Below are 17,700 nucleotides of genomic sequence, written 5' to 3' on the forward strand. Positions count from 1 at the left end.
CGTGTCCGGCTCGGGCGTCGGCAGGGGCACGATGATGTGCATCATGGTGGGCAAGATGGACGGGGTCTCCATCCTCGGCAACTACCAGCAGCAGAACATGCAGGTCATGTACAACCTTCGTCAAGACCGCTTGCGAATAACTAGAATTGATCTTGCTGTACTTGGCTAGGCATCGTGAGTCCGTGACGATTCTATCATAGAGTATTGATTGACCCATAACAAATTTGGACATTGCAGAGGATAGATATATACCCATGTTCATCTCAGTAGTCTGAAATCTGAATTACACAGGAAGGAGTGCCCGTTAATAGCCAAAGTTAGTGAGCAACACACGGGAGAAACTTGATACAAATTGTTTATTTTTTCCATGTGATCCTAGGAAAGGGTATACATCTACTCCTTATAGTGGTCCTCGGTGAAAGTTAAATCGAAGTAAGCATAAGTGCATAACAGCCCTCATCAGGCCATTTTACTTCTGTATGTCTCCAATGAGAATTTTATAGTATATTGCCATCTGCAGATGGACATGAATGTATGCACAACTCACGAGCTGTTCAAATCTTATAGAATAAAGATATTTTCCGCAATAATCAACTAACTTCATAATTTTTCACAATGCGGTCTTTTATTAAGATAACATGGTGCATTCGCCAAGTCCTGAACATGTTCATCCACAACCACCGCCACGAACATAAAACTGATGCATACATTTACACTTCTTTTATAATGAGGAAACATATAACAGATACTCTTTGTTTGGTCCAGTTGGGCCTACAGCAAGGTAGATTTGCCTGAACATAGCACAGATTCATGGAAATTAACCAGCTTCATTTCAAGCACAATAAAGCTTTTAAGTTGAACAGGGCACAACTTGGCAATTTCTTCCCACGAAGCAGGACCCAGATAGTTTGCATTGGCCTCCTTGTTTGTTGTGGCTAAGTACCTGTTGGTAGAGTTTGGTTCCATCAGTTTTTTTTCCAAGAAAAAACAATTGTACCAAGAGCTCATTTTATGACTACAAAACCACTTGCACCATCGTATTTTAGACTGCTGGTGTTTTGGGGGAAGAATCCTGAAATATATCAAATTATGAGTAATTAATTACACAACGAACATTCTAGAGCAAGAGAAATCATTCAAGTACTCTGTTGAACTGTTCTTACCGTATACAAGTCAAGGTAAACCTTCTTATCATATTGCTTCTCTCTTACTTCTAGATACTGCAATTCAAATCTGAAGGTATCTGAGCTCCAATGAAGATACATTTTCTAATGAAAACGCTGTTTTTCACAGGACATGATTGAATCATCAACATCTCAGACTCTCAGTGAACTATGGAATAGAGGATATGGGACATTTACCCAATCTATTAAAAATCAACAAAGTTATTCCAACCATGGAGTACAATATATATGTTGGTGAACAATACTACAACTGTATAGCATCTTATGATTGACCAACAATAACTCACTGACAAAGTGTCAAGAAGGAACAAAACAAACTGTTATATTAACCAATCCAAGCAAATAACCAGTTCATCTTAAAGTAGGTTGTTTTTTGCCAGGGCCGCGCGCCGCGAGGCTTGAGGAGGGCGGGGGCCGCCAGATCGGGCCGGGGGGTGGTCGGCGGCGGCCTGGATCCAGCCCGGGGGGGGGGGGGGGGGGGGGGGGGGGAGGCGGGCGGCGGCACGGGCGGAGCGCGCGGTGGTGGCGCGAGGGAAGCACGAGGCGGCAAGGGCGGAGCGCGCGGCAGCGGCGGCGCGAGGGGAGCAGGTGGGAGGCGCCACGCCGGGCGAAGGGGAGGAGGCGCGCAGGCGACGCAGAGGGGGAGGCGGTCGAGCGGGGGAGGGTCGGGGAAGGAGAACGGGTGGAGACTTAGATTTCGGAAGACTGGAACGCTAGGTAATCAGATAATCGACGGACGGAATTAATTTTCGCGGGAGTACTGAGAATTACTGAGAAATACTCCACAATCACTGTAAAAGAGCTCCAAGGTTGGACCAGAAGGTTTTTCTACGATTTTTACAAAGTATACTAATGTCAATGTCTGAAACAAAGTACTTCGGTTGCGAATTTGTGTCATAGAAGCTGTTAATATATCTGGAAACAATTTCAACAAATAAATGAGAATAAGATACCCAGAAACTATAAATACGAAAGCAGTAAAAGCTCAAGAGGTAACGAACCACATTATGTGCCTGTACCCACATTCCAGGATTTTTCAGATTGTCAGGTCGGCATGGATCCCCGTGGACAAAATCTGGCACTACATCGAAGTTTGTCGGCTCTCTTCCTTCATGAGATAAAGCATTTAGCATTATAGCGGACATCAATGAGGGCAAGTTGTATTATACCGAGACAAGCTTATAAACTCTCCAAAACTGCAGATATCACATTTTATTTCAATGCAGTAGTTCTGTGTTCAGCACAAGCAGAATCCAAAATCAGCAAGCAAATCTTTTGCCTCGTTCAAAATAAATAAATCAGCAAGCACATACATAATGGGACAGCTGTGCAGCCAAAGATATGGCTCCTGTATGTAATACCGAACATAAACCTAAGAGGCTACGATGCTTACATAACGACTGGTGAACAGTGCCGGCAGTTTGTTCACAAAAGCTGCTACTTCAGGTTCACTTGAGGTTCTTGTTATACCAATCGGTCATATCTGCTAGGGCTTCCCGGGCGCTCTTGACAGCAGCAGCATCATCGCTGTTGTATCTCACAGTCCATCCATGAGCAACCCCAGGGTAAATCTTGACAAAGTGACCAATCTGTAGGCCCAAAAATATCATATCAAGAATCCAAGATGAAAGGCTCTCCACAAATCACTTTAAGCTCTAGTTCTGCAATAGTAATATCATACGGGCAAATGTGCTTCACCCATTTAGAGATATCTACTGTACTTCTTAACTTATTTTTTATCCATGAGCAACCCTAGGGTAAATCTTGACAAAGTGACCAATCTGTAGGCCCAAAAATATCATATCAAGAATCCAAGATGAAAGGCTCCCCAAAAATTACTTTAACCTCTACTTCTGCAATAGTAACATCCTACAAGCAAATGTGCTTCACCCATTTAGCGATATCTACTGTACTTGGAAACCTATTTTTCTAAGTAAATTGCAACACCTAGACACTTTCCCCTTCCCTTCCCTCTCCCTCTCTACTGTTCACAGAGCTTCTCCAAGAAATTACCTGGGGCTCGGCCCGATCCAATCCCCTTGCCGTCGGCGAGGCCGGTCTGGAAGGGGATGGGAGAGGTCTCCGGAGCTCCGTTGTAGCTAGGGTTCCCATAGAGGGTTTCGGCTTAGTGCCGGGTCGTGGCGTGATGCCGTTAGGGAGGTGGCCGTGGCCATGGTCGAGCAAAGGCCGGCGGCGACTGGCGGCGGGTATCCCCGTGGTGGCCGGAGGTTGGCTGCTGCAGAGATGCTTGCCGGCGACTCCATTAATAAGTTTGAAGTCTCTGATTTGCAGGGGATTTGGTGGCTTTCTTCTTGCCGTTGACACCACCGTGGTGGTGGCTCTTCGGGAGGAGAAGGCAACAGGGTGGATCATCTGCTTCGCGGTCGAGCACATCACCGTCGGCTACCGTGGAGGAACTGCGGCGCCGGCATACGGCTGCCGACTCCCACCGTGTCGCGGCATCTTCAGGCCGAAGGGCGGCCATTTCTTTTCCTCCTGGCCATGGTGCAGCATAGGAGGCAGTGCTTCTTCCAACCAGTGGCCATGGAAGCTCTCCATGGCAGCTTCGTCCTCCCAAGTGGTGCTGTCCCCGGTGATGGCGAGGTGACCGCTGGTTGGGGAAGGACCTGATTGCGTTTTTTCATCCTTGTTCCGGGTCTTTTCTACAAAGTTCAGGGACCAGTCTGCAACTTTAGATCTTTAGTGGGTCTGGTTGTAAGCTGTACTACTTCTATTAAATAAACTCTGAATCCTTCTGGATCCTACTTTTACAAAAAAAACTATTTTTCTAATTTAATTTTGCTTTTTCCCCTTTTCTCCTCATCATACCTTTTACAAGTTACGGTAAATATAAGGTTGGTTACCTTCGCTAGAGAAATATTTTCAGCTGCATAAATATCACTGGGTATAAATCTAATAAGTGGGGTGAGTTTTTGAACACGGATAGGGTACACAACTGCACCCCGGGAGCCTCTCAGTAGCCTAGAAGAATCTAATGACATAATTTGGGAAGAAATGAGACCGCTCATCTCCTCAGGTAACTACCTGGAGCAGGTTGTTGTGCATGCAGGCCTGCCCACCCACGTTCGAGGTTCACCCTCCATTCTTCATGGGATGGGTGGGTCCATGCCTTCATGCTCGCTTCGTGCATACAAAAGATATGGACCAAGGCTCCGACTTACCATCTTTGTACTCATTTTGTCTCTCCCTCAAGGGTAGCCATGGTCACCAAGTGATTTGGAAAGACGCGTTCGTTGGCTAATGATACTCTTGAAGCCTCTCCTAATATAGGACAAGGTCGCACCCGAAAAGTCGACCGAACTTGTTAATAAAACATCGACGTGTTAACCTTGTCCAAGTACATGACCACCTTCGTCATAAACCGTCGTATATGCCCTACTTTACGCATTGTGCCATCGAGCATTAATTGACATCCATATACTAAGTGTTGTTTGACAAAAACAACATGACCGGCCAGCTCAAAATGAAAACTTACCCCTGAGTTAGATGATAGAACCTCCTTGAACTGCTTGACCAATTCTGGTGGGGACATTTTGTCAATGTCCGCCCCAAGAATAGCGGTGGGGCATTTCACCTCTGAAATTACATGCCACAAATAGTACTGTAAGAACGTGAAGCCTTAAAAATAGAAAAATGTTGTATGTGGAACTCTCAAGGGAGAGACTAGACCTTTTATATCATCAATTGTAACAAAAGAAGGGTGCAACATAACAGCTGCCTGGATCTCATGAGCTTTTGCCAACTCTGCAACAACCTTTGCTGGTATATGTAATGAATAAACACAATGTTAGCAGGCTAACCCTTCAAGTTTTAAGTACAGCGCAAATGAGCACAGCAGTGCTTACCACCCCAACAATAACCTGCAGCCCCAACAGTAGACATCCCGTGTTCCTTTAGAGCAGCAATAATTGGTTTTGCCTCTTCATATGCTTTTCCCTGTATAAAAGGAACAGTTTTATTTGTCTATTTGGATAGATTAGAAGAATCATTATGGTCACATTACTTTGCCGCGGGATGTAACATAAGAAACAGAAATCCACACTTAGCAAAATAGAAGGAGGACAGAACAATGATGTCCTACATATCCATGCTGACATGTACATGTTTATGGGTGTTAGTTAAGACAGTCCGAATCAAATTACTTAGGCAGGCAATGTCATACGATGCAAATTGAAATAATTCAAATATATATCTAAGCATAATAAATTGAGGCAGCTAAACTGAATATTAACAAAAAAATAAAATAAAGGAACAAGATCCAGGAAGGGGAGAACAAACCGGGGCATGCGCCTCTATCCACACTGGAAACGGTCTATCAGCGTTTTCATGTGCAAATGGTTCCCCATGCAAGAAATCAGGTACAATAACAAAGTACCCACACGAAGCAACTTTGTCGGCTATCTTCCTTCATAACATAAGAAATGAAATTACATCAGAACTCATTTATATCTGATACCGGGTGGTTGAGATGAACTAATGTACTTCGAAGAGAGCTATGCCATAAAAAAAGTGCATTTCAAGTAATTCAAAATTTAAAACTCTGTTAAAATCTCAAGTCCAGATTGTGCAAACAACATTCCTTTTTCCCAAAGTATGTGGAAAATGAGGAACTAGTTCAAGTCATCGAGCTCGCAATTTCAGGTGGATACACCCCACTCTCCTTAATTAACTGTCAAGCTGCTAGTGCCTCGGGGTAAAAAATCCAATGCGACCCTCTGTCGAACGACCCAGGCGGTGGACCCTTCTCGCGTGCGTCCGATGAGAGCCAGCGGGGGATGCAGCCCGACTCAGCAACAAACCCCCGTGAAATCAGATAGATCGGACGATGGGGAGAGAGGTCCAGCCTGGGGTCGTTCCGTTGTGGGTCGTATAGGATTTTTTCTCCGTGCCTCGGATAGTCGGATGTCAATTTTCGATGGAAGGACAGAATCGAGGAACATATAAACAGTGACTACAATGAGGTCACCCTACTGACTCAAGCCCGAATCGAACATGCACACTTGAAACAATATCAGGGAAAAAGCATCGCATACTATACACCACATCATCATTGTTTCTAATACCACATCCCCCGAAACAGTTAACAACCACACCATCCTGCCTCCGACACCTAGGTCATTGCTAAACCAAAACATGACGAAGCAAATACGAATTCGTGATATCAGAGAGCACAAAATTGTATACCTCAGTTTCGGCGCTTCAAACCCTGCAAGGAGGACACAGAAAGTGGTTGTTGTTACTATGCCGAGCAGAGCAATGCATTTGGGAGGACTACATGAGATACCGAGGAGGGGATTCAAAACCAAGCACCGAAGATGTCGGAGATGAGGATGACGGCGGCCTTGGACTCTTCAGCGCCGGCGACGTACGCCCTGGTCCCGCCGAAGCTGTCGACGACCTTGCCCTCTCCGCCGGCGGGGTTCAGCGTCGGCGGGTTCGCGCAGCACTGCGGACTCGCCATCCTCGCTCCTCACGCCTATCTCCTGCCTGCCGGGGTTGGGATTGGAAAGAGGCCGAGGAGCTGACAGCAACTCAGCAATGCAACATAAATTGAGGGAGAAGACACAGCGGACGCTTGATGGCGCATTTTTTCGAATCTGTTCGCATCCGCGGAGTACTGCTAGAAGACAACGGTTGGAGACTTTTGGGACTTTATCGGGAGATCAAGCCGCGCACTGGGCACTGGTTGGCCTCACTGCTGATCCGAAACTAATTTTGTTGGATGCGCTGCCTTCCTTCGATTACGAGGAGCTCCTCCGGCTAAGTTGCTTCTTTGTCGCGGGAATCGTCTACCTGCGCTGGGATCACTTCGAGGACGGCCTACCAGACTGTCGACTTGTTATATCTTGACTTCTTCAACTGGCTAGTGGCGAGTGTCGACCCACACCTTTCTCTTCGGTTTAATTACAAGACAATGGAGGTATTTTACATCATGGATTTGATCAACAAAGCATGTGTATGCGTGGTTGGTCTACCGGCAGTATATTCTTTTATGCCACAGAATTCATATTTTACCGACCAAATCGATAATATAGATATCGGCCTATCGGTTTTGCTACCGAGAAGTCGCATGTTTTTTAGTTAGAAATACGTTCATGACCGTTGAATATTTATTATATACTAAAAGTACATGACGGAACAATCAGAAAAAAGATAGAGATCCTAGAAAATTCCAGGAAAAAGCAAAACATTTGACCATTGATTCGGCACGTCTAATCAATCCAGACCATAGATTTGGAGTACCAATAAAATTAATTGAGCTTTTGATCTAATGGGTCTAATACGAGTTAATTGAGATTTAAAACATTTTGTTTAAATATTAGGCGGCTGAAAAATAACCACACCATATAGATATGCATGTCTTATAATCCAAAAAAGGAGGAATATTTTATTTTTGAATTTTTCTACATAGCAACTAGTATTTTTTTTTTTGCTTTGCTTTGACCTTTTTCTACTCTTCTAGTTAAGAAAAAGTTGACATTTAATAAAATAGAGAAACATGACTCTTGGAATTCTAGAATACAAAACATGGAACATGGCTCTGGTTATTAGATTTACACGAAATCTAATTAATTAACGGTCAGAAATTTTGATTTTTTGTGGGATTTTCTAGTATCCTATCTTTTTTCTGGTTGCTCCGTCATGTACTTTTAGTATATAATAGATTATGAAAACAATATAAATTTGATGTTTTGGAAGTTCTTTTTACAAGTATGATTTCATTTGTCCAATTTGTAAAGAAATCTCTCTCCATTCTTTTGAAATATGTCGCTTTGCACAAATTATCTTATGGATGTGGTGTCGCAGTTTGCTTGTTCAACACTACAGTGCTCAGGCCTTGTTTGGTTAGGTACTTAGGTAGTTTGCTCATTGTCAGGATTTGATACAACTTTCCTTGGATACGCTGTGTTCTATATGGTTTTCTGGCCTGATTTCGTTTATAAACAAGATCAACTCTTTCTTCTATTCCCTCAAAAAACTCTTTCTTCTATATAAATTCGGAAATACCCCGTCCTCTGACTCTCTAAGGACGTTTGTAAAAAAACAAACCTCTGGAAAAGGTAACTACTCACATTAAATTTATTACCATTTTCACATTAAATTTCATACAAGAATTTCGTACACAGATATAAGGATTTATACAATGATGTATTGTACTGTGGACTAAATACACAATCGCGATGCTCGTACTGCAACTGCAAGTGAAGTGAGATGGCTTGCTATATATGCAAATCCTGAAGAACCTGGTGCTGGCTGTGCTGGGGTTGTCGGTACAGCAAGGTACCATCTCCATCAAAGCTTAGCTCCGCACAGCTCGGCAAACAAATAAAAAATCTGTGATCTCTTCAGTTCTTTTTTTTTTCTTGGAGGAATCTCTTCGGTTCATATGTGTCTGCCTTACGTACTCCACGTGGGTTACTTGGATGGTATGTGCGCAACTGGGAAATCCAAGCGGCCGTGTTCTACGACATGTCGCCAGCTGATCCCCGCTTCAGCGGGCTCATGTAGACGACGTGCTGCACGGGCCTCACCGGCGTGGAGGAGCAAGACATGACGGGGCTCTTCTTCACGATGGGTATCAGCGACTGCACCACGTCCGTCATCAGCGGCCGGTACTCCGCCTTGGTCTGGATGCACATCGCCGCGATGGCAGCAACCTGCATTAGCAGATACACACACACAGTTCAGTTCTGCAACTAGCGTTTTGCAGATCATCTGAAATGCTACTACAATGGCAGATCAGGGAGTGGACCTGAACGAGATCCTTCACGATGAACTGGCCTTTCAGGGCCGGGTCCACCATCTGCACCAGCCGCTCGCGGTTTGTGAGCCGTGGAAGAGCCTGTTCCAACATATATCACTTAGCATAATTATTATCTCCTCGTGATGGAAAGATGACAAAATGGCATGTAGATTTCGAGATATTTCAGAGCGCCCCGAGCTGTCTACACAAAGGGGGGGGTTCTGCGTTAGCCCCTGCTTCCATCGCAAGCAAGCGAGCCACAGTATGCCCCTGTATGTTGCATTGTTGCTGGTCCTAATCTAGCTAGTACTATTATTATTTCCCTGCACTGCATTTGTGTCAGGTGCTGAATCAGTTTGGTGACCACTTGTAGTGCACATGATTGCCGATGATACGAGAATCCTAAGACAGATGACAAGAGCAACGGTAGCACTAGTAGATCAGAGCACTGACCCATGAGACCAGGACGTGTTGTCCGGGAGGCCGCTGCGTGTCCACCGGCACACGGCCCGTCAGCAGCTCCAGGAGCACGACCCCGTAGCTGTACACGTCCGACTTGGTGGTCAGCTTGCCCGTCGACGCGTACCTGCAATAACCATCAGCCGGTGAGTAATTAAACCGAGAGACAGAGAACCGAGTGCCGTGCAGGATATTTGGGGGACTAGTACATACTCTGGTGCGAGGTAGCCGGTGGTGCCGAGGACGCGGGTGACAACCTGGCCGTTGGCCTTGTTGGAGCCGACCTTGGCGGTGCCGAAGTCGGAGACGCGGGCGCGGTAGTTGTGGTCGAGGAGGACGTTGCTGCATTTGAAGTCCCGGTGGATCACGGCCGGGGAGCTGTGCTCATGCAGGAACTCCAGCGCTCTGGCGCAGTCCAGCGCGATGCCCAGCCGCGTCCGCCAGTCCAGCGGTGTCTTAAGCGGCTCCTGCTGCGGGTGGCCGTCGCCGGGGTGCAGGTGGCTCTTGAGGCTGCCGTTGGGCATGAACTCCAGCACCAGCAGCCGGTGGCTCTGGTCGGCGCAGTAGCCCAGCAGCCCCACCAGGTTCGGCGAGTGCATCCGGCTCAGGAGATCCACCTGCATGCCCATATGAACGTTGCTAATTCGGTCGGTCTGTTTTCTTTGTGTTAATAAAAAAAAATCGTCCTGCGTACTCCCTCGTCCCAATATAAGAGACACGCACACATCCCAAGATCATAAATTTAACTACCAAAAAATAAATTATATGACGTAAAAAAACATATCAGAAAGTTCGTTTGATTAAGAATCTAATGATATATTTTCGATTAAATATAATTTATATTTTGCTAGTTAAATTTGTAATCTTGGATGCGTGCGTGCCTCGTATAGGGACGGAAGGAGTACGTAGTACTGTATACAGCAGGGAGGGCTGTATGGACACTGCGATCGTATGTTGTTGGAGCTGTTTCGTACTCTTGTTTCACCAGATTTGGAAAACTAGTATTTAATGCCTTAACCAGGCTACTTATTAGGAGCACCTGTTTTGAAGGTATAGAAATGGAGAAGTGAATGGGAAGCAAGAGCACGTGAGTGCCGTTCGTCCTCGATCCTCAGTGGCAGACTTGGCTCTCGTAGACTAAAACTTACCGGCGTAAATTCAATCTTGTGCTATTGAACTATACTGGGCCGGTCATATCGACGAAAAATCAAGGCAAAAGAGAATGCCAGCAACTAATCAGTAATCACCCAATAATGTGCAGAGACCACTCTGCATTTATAGGGCTGAAACTAGTAGACGAGCACCCGAGCAGACTTGTCAGGTCATCAGGTCTCACTAGCGACGATTTGTTAACGGCAGGTAGATGTCAACAGCTAGTCACAACGTGCCTCCCGGATTTTTTGCTGCTGCTTGAGAATCAGATGGCCCAGGCTAGGGAATTAAACACATGGACCGCCGCAGGCGTCAGGTTCTTCAATGGAGTGGATCGGGGTTTTTTAAGAGATTTTCTAGAAGTTACTTTTGTTTATTAGGGTAGATCTTTAAACTTGAATGCTCATATTCTTGTTAAGAGCTCATTATCCCTATCGCAAGGTCTGCTCATTTGGCTTATCCAACCTTGGAACGATGCTTGTATCCTTTTGCTGGTTGATTAATAAAGACCGTGTGTTTCGTTAAAAAGAAAAATCCAATGGAGTGGCTCGGGATTTTTTAAGTCAACCGGCAACAGATTCATCCCGTGAATGATCAAGAACGAACTAGCTCCACAAACGCTACTGCAGGCAGCAGGTCAATTGTACGAGTGATGTTCAAATAAAATTTCTACCTGGGCGGCTTACCTGAACAGCGCGATAGAAACACCCAGTTCGCCCACTAGACATCTATTCCACTGTATAAGACATCAGTCCAAACTATGTTTGGCTGATGAGACAAGACTACAAGATATCGTCCCAAGCTTCTATTTTTTCTATCGAAGAGGATGGAAATCCCAGAATTCTGCATCGATAGATAGTCCCAAGCTGGATTTTCAGATCGAATACAAAGGCTCGCTATGCATATATCCTACTGCCTTGTGCGAAGCTCATACGTACTTTGAACAGCTTCAGCGAGAGCGACTCGATCGGGACAATACAGCTACTGTGCAATTGTGCATTACGGACTCACGGATAGGCAAGGGACGGACCAGAAGGCTACACAGCCTGCGCAAGCCAGCCGTCGACGTACGTGCGAACGTGGTCTCCCTGCCCAAAAGGCAAGGGCAACCGCGCGCACGGCACGGGCACGGCGCGACGCTCGATCGAGAACACCAAGCAACCTTTTCCCGTGCCCGCGGCAAGTTGCACATGATTGGCCAAACGCAGCTAGCTAGGCACGGCACCAACACCGCTATGCTGCCGCGCCCGGTTTCGCGCTCTTGCCCTGCCGCCCTGGCAACACTGGTACGGTACATTACCCGCAAAAGAAAAAACACTAGTACGGTACAGACTTCGCCATACATCCTGCGCCTCGGCCCTCCACTGATACGTCCCTCTCACGCACTCCGCCTTAACTAACGCCAACAGTCTGTCACGAACGCCCGATGCCACGCTGCACTGAAAGAAACCACTTCAATGCCTTCCCTTCCCGGGTTCACGTTACGTACGCATCCCACAACCTCCCGTGTCCATCCATCCGGCAGAAGCAGCAACAACAACAAACAGCAGCAACAACCACTCGAACTACCCGCTCTCTGCCACTGCTACTTCGTTCTTCCTAGTTGCTGCTCTGCCACAACTGAGGTTGGTACAGGTCGGTACGAGAAAGAGGGGCGGCGGACGTACGCAGTTGTACGCGCGGGCACATGGACGAGACATAGTACGTACGTGTTTCGAATTTTGATGCTTCCGAAAGTAAGTTGCTGCGTTACTACGTGTGGTTTTTGCTTATTAATTACCTCGACGCGGAACTCGCGCTCGCCCTGGCGCCGGAGGTCGAGCTGCAGCCGCTTGATGGCGGCCGGGGTGCCGTCGCCGAGCCGGCCGAGGTAGACCACGCCGCACGGCCCACGGCCCAGCACGTTGCCCTCGCTGAACCCGTCCGTGGCGCGCTCCAGCTCCCTGTACGTGAACACCTGCGCACCCCGGCTCCTCCGCGGCTGCACCACCGATAACCCCAGCGGCAACGGGCCCAGCCTCCCGCCGCCGTACAAACACCCTGCCAAAATAAACCCCAATCGATCATGTATTCATGTGATGTGAGGAATTGCCACGGTACTACCGTACTACTGCATTGGCAGCCTTACCGGCGGCGGCGGCGGCGTAGCACCTGGCATTGTGGGGGTTGCCCAGGACGCTGCTGCCGCAGCTGGACGAGGGCGCGCCGGGTTTGCCGTCGCCGTTGACGCTGCTCGTGGCGTCCATGGCCAGCCTGGGCTTGGCCCGGCGGGTCATTACCAGGATGACGGCCACGGCGACGAGCAGGACGAGGCCTATCGCCAGCGCCGAGACGGGCAGGATGGTGAAGAGAGGGTTCGGGCGACGGCCGTCGTCGAGGCGGAGGGGTGCCGGCCACGGGGATTGCGGCCAAGGCGCCAGACGCGCGTCTGCAGCGGCAATTTCGTCCGCGGCGAACGGGGTAGGGGAAGGAGCCGGCGGCGAGGGAGGGGACGCTGAAGAAACATCTGCCATCTCAAAGATGGCCGGTCAATTAGGCCAAGGCCGGAGAAGTGGTGGACTGGAGCTGGCAGAAGCGTAGCGTACAGACTACAGAGATATTATAGGAGTCTCGGGCGGGCGGGCGCACGGGGAAAGCAGAGTAGAAATTCTTTCTGAAAGATCTTTTACGGTAGGAACGTATAAATACAGGCCCTCCATTGAGCAGATCTAAGGGCTGAAATCTATCAATACTAGGAGACTAGTATTTTCTAAAAAAAAAGACAAAAGGGTAGAACCGTAGAAGTGCCAACAAATCCCACACGGCATGTTAGGAAGGTGATCTTTTTTTATATCTACGCAACGGCAGCAGATTCGGCCTCAATCTCCATGCAATGGTAGTTACGGCAGATTAAATGCAACGGCAGGAATTCTCGTTTTGATCAAGCAGAAAGTAGATTTTCCTATAACAAAAGCAATTTTCTTCGACAAGACAAACTAGGACGGTAAATTCTCAAAAAATATTAGGACCCTAAATTATAGGGTTCGTCCCGTTAAGTAGTTCGAAAACGACTGCAACGTTGTTCAGACGAGCCGGAAGAGTTGACCAAAAGATGACATTTTTAACCTTGAGTCATGCGAAAAAAATGGAAGACCATTGTTGAGTTCGTCTCATGAAATTAGTCAAAAAAGACTATTGGGTCGCTCCGTTGAGCCAAAATATTGACCAAAAGTTAACTTTTAAAACTACGAGTCACGTAAGAAATCCAAGACCATGCATAGTTGGGTTCGTCTCGTGAATAGATTTGTTCGGTTGCACCGGAATAGTTGATTTTTTAAACCGTGAGTCATGTGAGAAATCTGAGACCATTGTTGGCGGCTATCCGCTTTTATGTCCGGCTCGACCCATTCTTGACCTGAATTTCGGCCGGGTTTGCGTCTGGACGGACAGTGTGAACACTGCGCTTATCCTTCCTTGTTTTTCTCCTGGCCCGCTTGTCTATGACCAAAATAAAACAGACCAAATGGGTGACCGTGGAGCACCAGCAGAGCCAAACGGACACATGCCGGACAAGGTCCTCTGGAGTGTCTAGATCGCCACCCAAACAGACCAAATCGGACAATTTTTATGTCCAATTTGAGTAGCCCCGTTTGTGTCGCTCGAATAAATCAAATCGAGGATAATTAGGTCGTATTGTACTTACCAAATTCACGGCACCAAGATATCCTATATAAGAGGCATCACGTCAGGCCATTAACAAATCAAATCTCATCCTGATTGCGTAATCTTTTACCGGAGGCAGGCACGCAACAAAATCGGCCGCAAAAATCACGCTGGTGAAAATAAAAGGAATAATTAAAGAGGCCTAATGTGCAATGACCAAAATACCCATGCCAATACTACTCCTACGATGCTAGTAAGTTGTAGCCTAAAAAGCCTCGTATTGGCAGTTCCTGGGACGCGCCCAGGCCGCGAGTACACATGTTGCAGACTGCGCAGGTAAGTGCTAGTAGTAGCTGGGAGTAGATTAAAGTAAAGTACAGCAGGTACATTCTATTCCAGTAGATTCAGCACGTTCTTGTATTTCGCTGAATTTACGGCTCTGGCTTTGTCGCACAAGGGACCACCGCCGAGCACCTCTCTGGCAGTCTGGCTTCCGCTAAACTTGGGGGTAGTAAAAGCTATGATCTCTGCCTGTCTGACAGCGGCTGTAGATGCGACTTGGATTACGGCAGCAGTAGAACCGTAGAGGGTAGAGCTCGGGACAGGTCAAATCCCGGGTGGGAAATCCGGGCCGGACGGTGGAAGGCGCCGAAAAAAGGACCCGACTCACATGCTTGCTGCATCAGGACTTGCACGCGGAGATGCCGCCACCGTTACTTATTCCTGGCTCGTGAGTGTCATTTGTTTGTGTTGTGCGCTGCGCGAGCACACGGAAGTCTTGCAAATGGGACAAAAGGAAACGGGAAAAGACGCTAGTGGTTCCTGGAATTAAATCTGTCTGTCGTTCTCTTGCGGTCCACGGTTACTCGCTTGTAGCCTTGTACGGAGTATTACTATACGTAAGTTGGTCGCTGCTTTCCGTCGTACAAGAGCTTTAAACGTCAAACCAAAGGTAATGATATCAACAGTGCGGACGTGGCATTGGCTCGGTTTTAGCCACGAGATGGGATAGAAGAAAACAAATATTAATCGCTGCAATGATATCCACCAAATCGTCCATCTCATTCATCTTTTCCATTCAGCCGGAGAAATATTATCATTAATAGTTAGGTACCCGTGCGTTACTACGGAACATAAATCATTGACAACTCATCTATTTTTTGCTCATATCACGTAAATGCTGGAGCGATTTCTGCCCATCTTCTTCCATTCTGACAACTTCATCTAAGATGATTATCAGTCAAAATCTCGCATGCTCTTTAAAGAAGTCGATTGTCGAGCTAACATAATTACTTTGATCATACTCTTGCAAATAACCGGAACCACTTAGATAATACATTCACTCCATGATATGTACAACTTAAAAATAGAAACTTAATTTGGTGTGCCAATAAAACTGGAAAAAAGAACAGTATTTATAAAAGCCCCATATATTTTCACTTGCTTGACCTCCTTTTGACCTGGCATTATTTCCGCCCTAATATAATTACCAAAACAAAACAAAACTGGAAGGTGTCCCCATCATAATATGCTAAAACTTGAAAGGAAAACAAGAGATTTTGCACTAAGGCTGTGCTAGGGCTGTCATCTCATATCGCCAAGACAAAAGAAGTTCAAATAATCATGAGGCTCATATCTAATAGCAATTTTTTTTTGAGGAAAAGATATCTAATAGCAATTTTCGTATGACATAAAACATCACAATATATATGGCATCGCTCCAATTAAAAATATAATTGAACGGAATCAAAACTTAGGGTCAGATGTGGCCATCTGTAAAGAAATTAATTAGGGGGGAAATTGGGAGATGAATTTGTTAGCTTAGTTAAGGATCTGTTGTTGTGATGCCCTTCAGACGTTTAGAATCAAGGGAAGAATCAAGAAACTACATTTACTCCTTGCATGCTCTAACAGCCTGCATTTCCTCCCCACTATGATGCTGAAACCTACTAACATAGTTTATATAATGTCGGTGCTCTTCTCCAGTAATGCAGTATTTAAGCAACTATATATTGCTATTATACCAACTAAAGGCGAAAAGGAAATGAGTTGTTAAAGATAGTTAAAGCCCATTGGACCAACATGTGTGTAAGTTAGCAACTCGATCAACCAAACATAAAGATAGATCATGTATACAATAAGCTCACCCGAAAATTGAGAATCTATGCTTTATCAGGAGTTTTAAGAATCCGAGCATGACAAAAATTGAGATCGAATGATGCTGAAACCTACTATGAGCCCGTTAGTAAATCTTCGTATTTTGAATTTTGGATGTTTGAAAATAAGTGACGCCTTACCTTTGAAACCCCAAATCTTGAAAATTACGTCTAGAGCACCTTTTAGCAGTAGTATACGGGAAACACAAGATCTTACACCATATTAATTGAGTACCATAAGAACACCTGAAAATAAATGCCCACACTTTAAGATGAATTTTAGGGTCGAAACACTCGGTGCAGTTTCTATTTTCCAAAGGTATATATATGTAATCCAAATTGGGCACGATTCAATTAGATGTGCACACATGGACTGGACTGGACACAATCTAGAGCATCAGGTACATTAAACTACAACATTATGCAACAAGCTAGGTATATATGAGTATATACCTATATAGATCTGATGTTTCCGTTTCATCAATGCCCGTGTTAAAGCTGAGCAGAGAAATGATTAACAAACACTAAACAAAACCAAAGCACTTCGGAAAGTACAACTAAATAGTAGCCTGAAGTAAAATCGAGAGTACGTTATCTGCTTCTGTGGATAGGCTGCAAAAACTGAAAATTCAGAGAATTGAGAGATGGAGGCCAAGCCTGCTGCCTGCCTTTCAGCCGGCCACCGCCCGAGCTTGCACATCCGCCGCCGCTGTCAGAGAGGTGAGACGAGCGGAGCAGGAGGGCGCCGTCCCCTTTGGATTGCGCTGCCACTTGACGTATTTATGACCACTTGGGTCCTCATCTTTGACATATCCACTATGGCCCAGCATGAAGCCCACTCGGGAGTCTGAAAGGGCATTTTGATCCCTAATGAGTTTTGGTGTTAATGACAACTTTATATGTGGACTAACAGTATGCTAAGTGTTTTTAGAAATTATATATAATCAAGCAAAACGGTTCGTTGCCCTCAAAGGAAAGAAGCGTAGAAGGATTTACGGCTTTTTATTTATATTGAATCGTAGGAAAATCCGTACTATAAAGAGGGAGTCCATCTGGGAAGGCTTGGGTGAATCAATTTCACGTACACACAACCACAAATTGCACCCACCAGATAGCCTCAATCCCACCGGTGAAGATTAGCTAAAACCTATTCTTGAACCATAGGGTTCTGCCAGTTTTTCTATCCAGGGTGGCAGTACCGGTCATCCCAGGCCGATAGTACCGGTCGCGGTAGTACCGCCCCGGTACCGCACCAGTGCTATGAGGTAGCAAAACGCTACTGACATATAGCGGCACTGGTACGGTACCGGTGCTGCACTACCGCTCGCGGTAGTACCGCTTG

At 46.2% G+C, this 17,700-nt stretch overlaps 2 protein-coding genes and 2 long non-coding RNA genes across 9 annotated transcripts; all 4 read right to left on the reverse strand.

Annotated features, from left to right (window-relative positions):
• Positions 1-595: 595 nt before the first annotated feature.
• On the reverse strand, positions 596-1,506 carry LOC100823866. Its single transcript, XR_730535.3, has 2 exons — positions 1,164-1,506; positions 596-1,072 (listed from the first exon to the last, which is right to left on the reverse strand). It is a non-coding gene; the product is annotated as an uncharacterized LOC100823866 (long non-coding RNA).
• A 248-nt stretch (positions 1,507-1,754) lies between these two features.
• Positions 1,755-6,998, reverse strand: LOC100845689 (endo-1,3;1,4-beta-D-glucanase). 6 transcript variants are annotated; one of them, XR_002963908.1, is made up of 8 exons: positions 6,516-6,993; positions 6,390-6,411; positions 5,484-5,610; positions 5,051-5,141; positions 4,875-4,964; positions 4,681-4,781; positions 2,578-2,773; positions 1,755-2,292 (listed from the first exon to the last, which is right to left on the reverse strand). XR_002963908.1 is itself a non-coding variant. In XM_024460019.1 (7 exons), exons 1-7 carry the CDS (start codon positions 6,664-6,666, stop codon positions 2,266-2,268), a joined length of 609 nt encoding a protein of 202 aa, XP_024315787.1. In that variant the 5' UTR covers positions 6,667-6,998; the 3' UTR covers positions 1,755-2,265. The 6 variants fall into 6 exon arrangements, 5 of the variants coding, with proteins under 5 accessions (XP_024315787.1, XP_003568487.1, XP_024315786.1 ...); XM_024460019.1 differs by lacking the exon at positions 2,578-2,773 and having other exon boundaries at positions 6,516-6,998; XM_003568439.4 differs by lacking the exon at positions 1,755-2,292 and having other exon boundaries at positions 2,367-2,773; positions 6,516-6,991.
• A 1,260-nt stretch (positions 6,999-8,258) lies between these two features.
• Positions 8,259-13,256, reverse strand: LOC100841433 (probable serine/threonine-protein kinase PBL7). The gene is made up of 6 exons (XM_003568425.4): positions 12,689-13,256; positions 12,341-12,600; positions 9,622-10,025; positions 9,403-9,535; positions 8,959-9,048; positions 8,259-8,863 (listed from the first exon to the last, which is right to left on the reverse strand). Exons 1-6 carry the CDS (start codon positions 13,071-13,073, stop codon positions 8,669-8,671), a joined length of 1,467 nt encoding a protein of 488 aa, XP_003568473.1. The 5' UTR covers positions 13,074-13,256; the 3' UTR covers positions 8,259-8,668.
• Positions 13,257-15,245: 1,989 nt separating this feature from the next.
• LOC112270606 lies at positions 15,246-17,136 on the reverse strand. Its single transcript, XR_002962890.1, has 2 exons — positions 16,812-17,136; positions 15,246-16,604 (listed from the first exon to the last, which is right to left on the reverse strand). It is a non-coding gene; the product is annotated as an uncharacterized LOC112270606 (long non-coding RNA).
• Between the last annotated feature and the right edge of the window lie 564 nt (positions 17,137-17,700).

This window comes from Brachypodium distachyon, chromosome 2, assembly GCF_000005505.3.
Source record: "Brachypodium distachyon strain Bd21 chromosome 2, Brachypodium_distachyon_v3.0, whole genome shotgun sequence".
Taxonomy (NCBI): domain Eukaryota; kingdom Viridiplantae; phylum Streptophyta; class Magnoliopsida; order Poales; family Poaceae; genus Brachypodium; species Brachypodium distachyon.

What these genes read in the sequence shown, in the direction of transcription:
- LOC100845689 (XM_003568439.4), bottom strand. Translation starts at nt 6,666, where the DNA reads ATGGCGAGTCCGCAGTGCTGCGCGAACCCGCCGACGCTGAACCCCGCC. An exon ending in TTTGAAGCGCCGAAACTGAG is followed by an intron (nt 5,611 to 6,389) that starts GTATACAATTTT and finishes TATGTTATGAAG; the next exon opens with GAAGATAGCCGACAAAGTTG. An exon ending in TACAATTGATGATATAAAAG is followed by an intron (nt 4,782 to 4,874) that starts GTCTAGTCTCTC and finishes ATGTAATTTCAG; the next exon opens with AGGTGAAATGCCCCACCGCT.
- LOC100841433 (XM_003568425.4), bottom strand. Translation starts at nt 13,073, where the DNA reads ATGGCAGATGTTTCTTCAGCGTCCCCTCCCTCGCCGCCGGCTCCTTCC. An exon ending in CTACGCCGCCGCCGCCGCCG is followed by an intron (nt 12,601 to 12,688) that starts GTAAGGCTGCCA and finishes TTATTTTGGCAG; the next exon opens with GGTGTTTGTACGGCGGCGGG. An exon ending in ACCGGCTACCTCGCACCAGA is followed by an intron (nt 9,536 to 9,621) that starts GTATGTACTAGT and finishes TGGTTATTGCAG; the next exon opens with GTACGCGTCGACGGGCAAGC.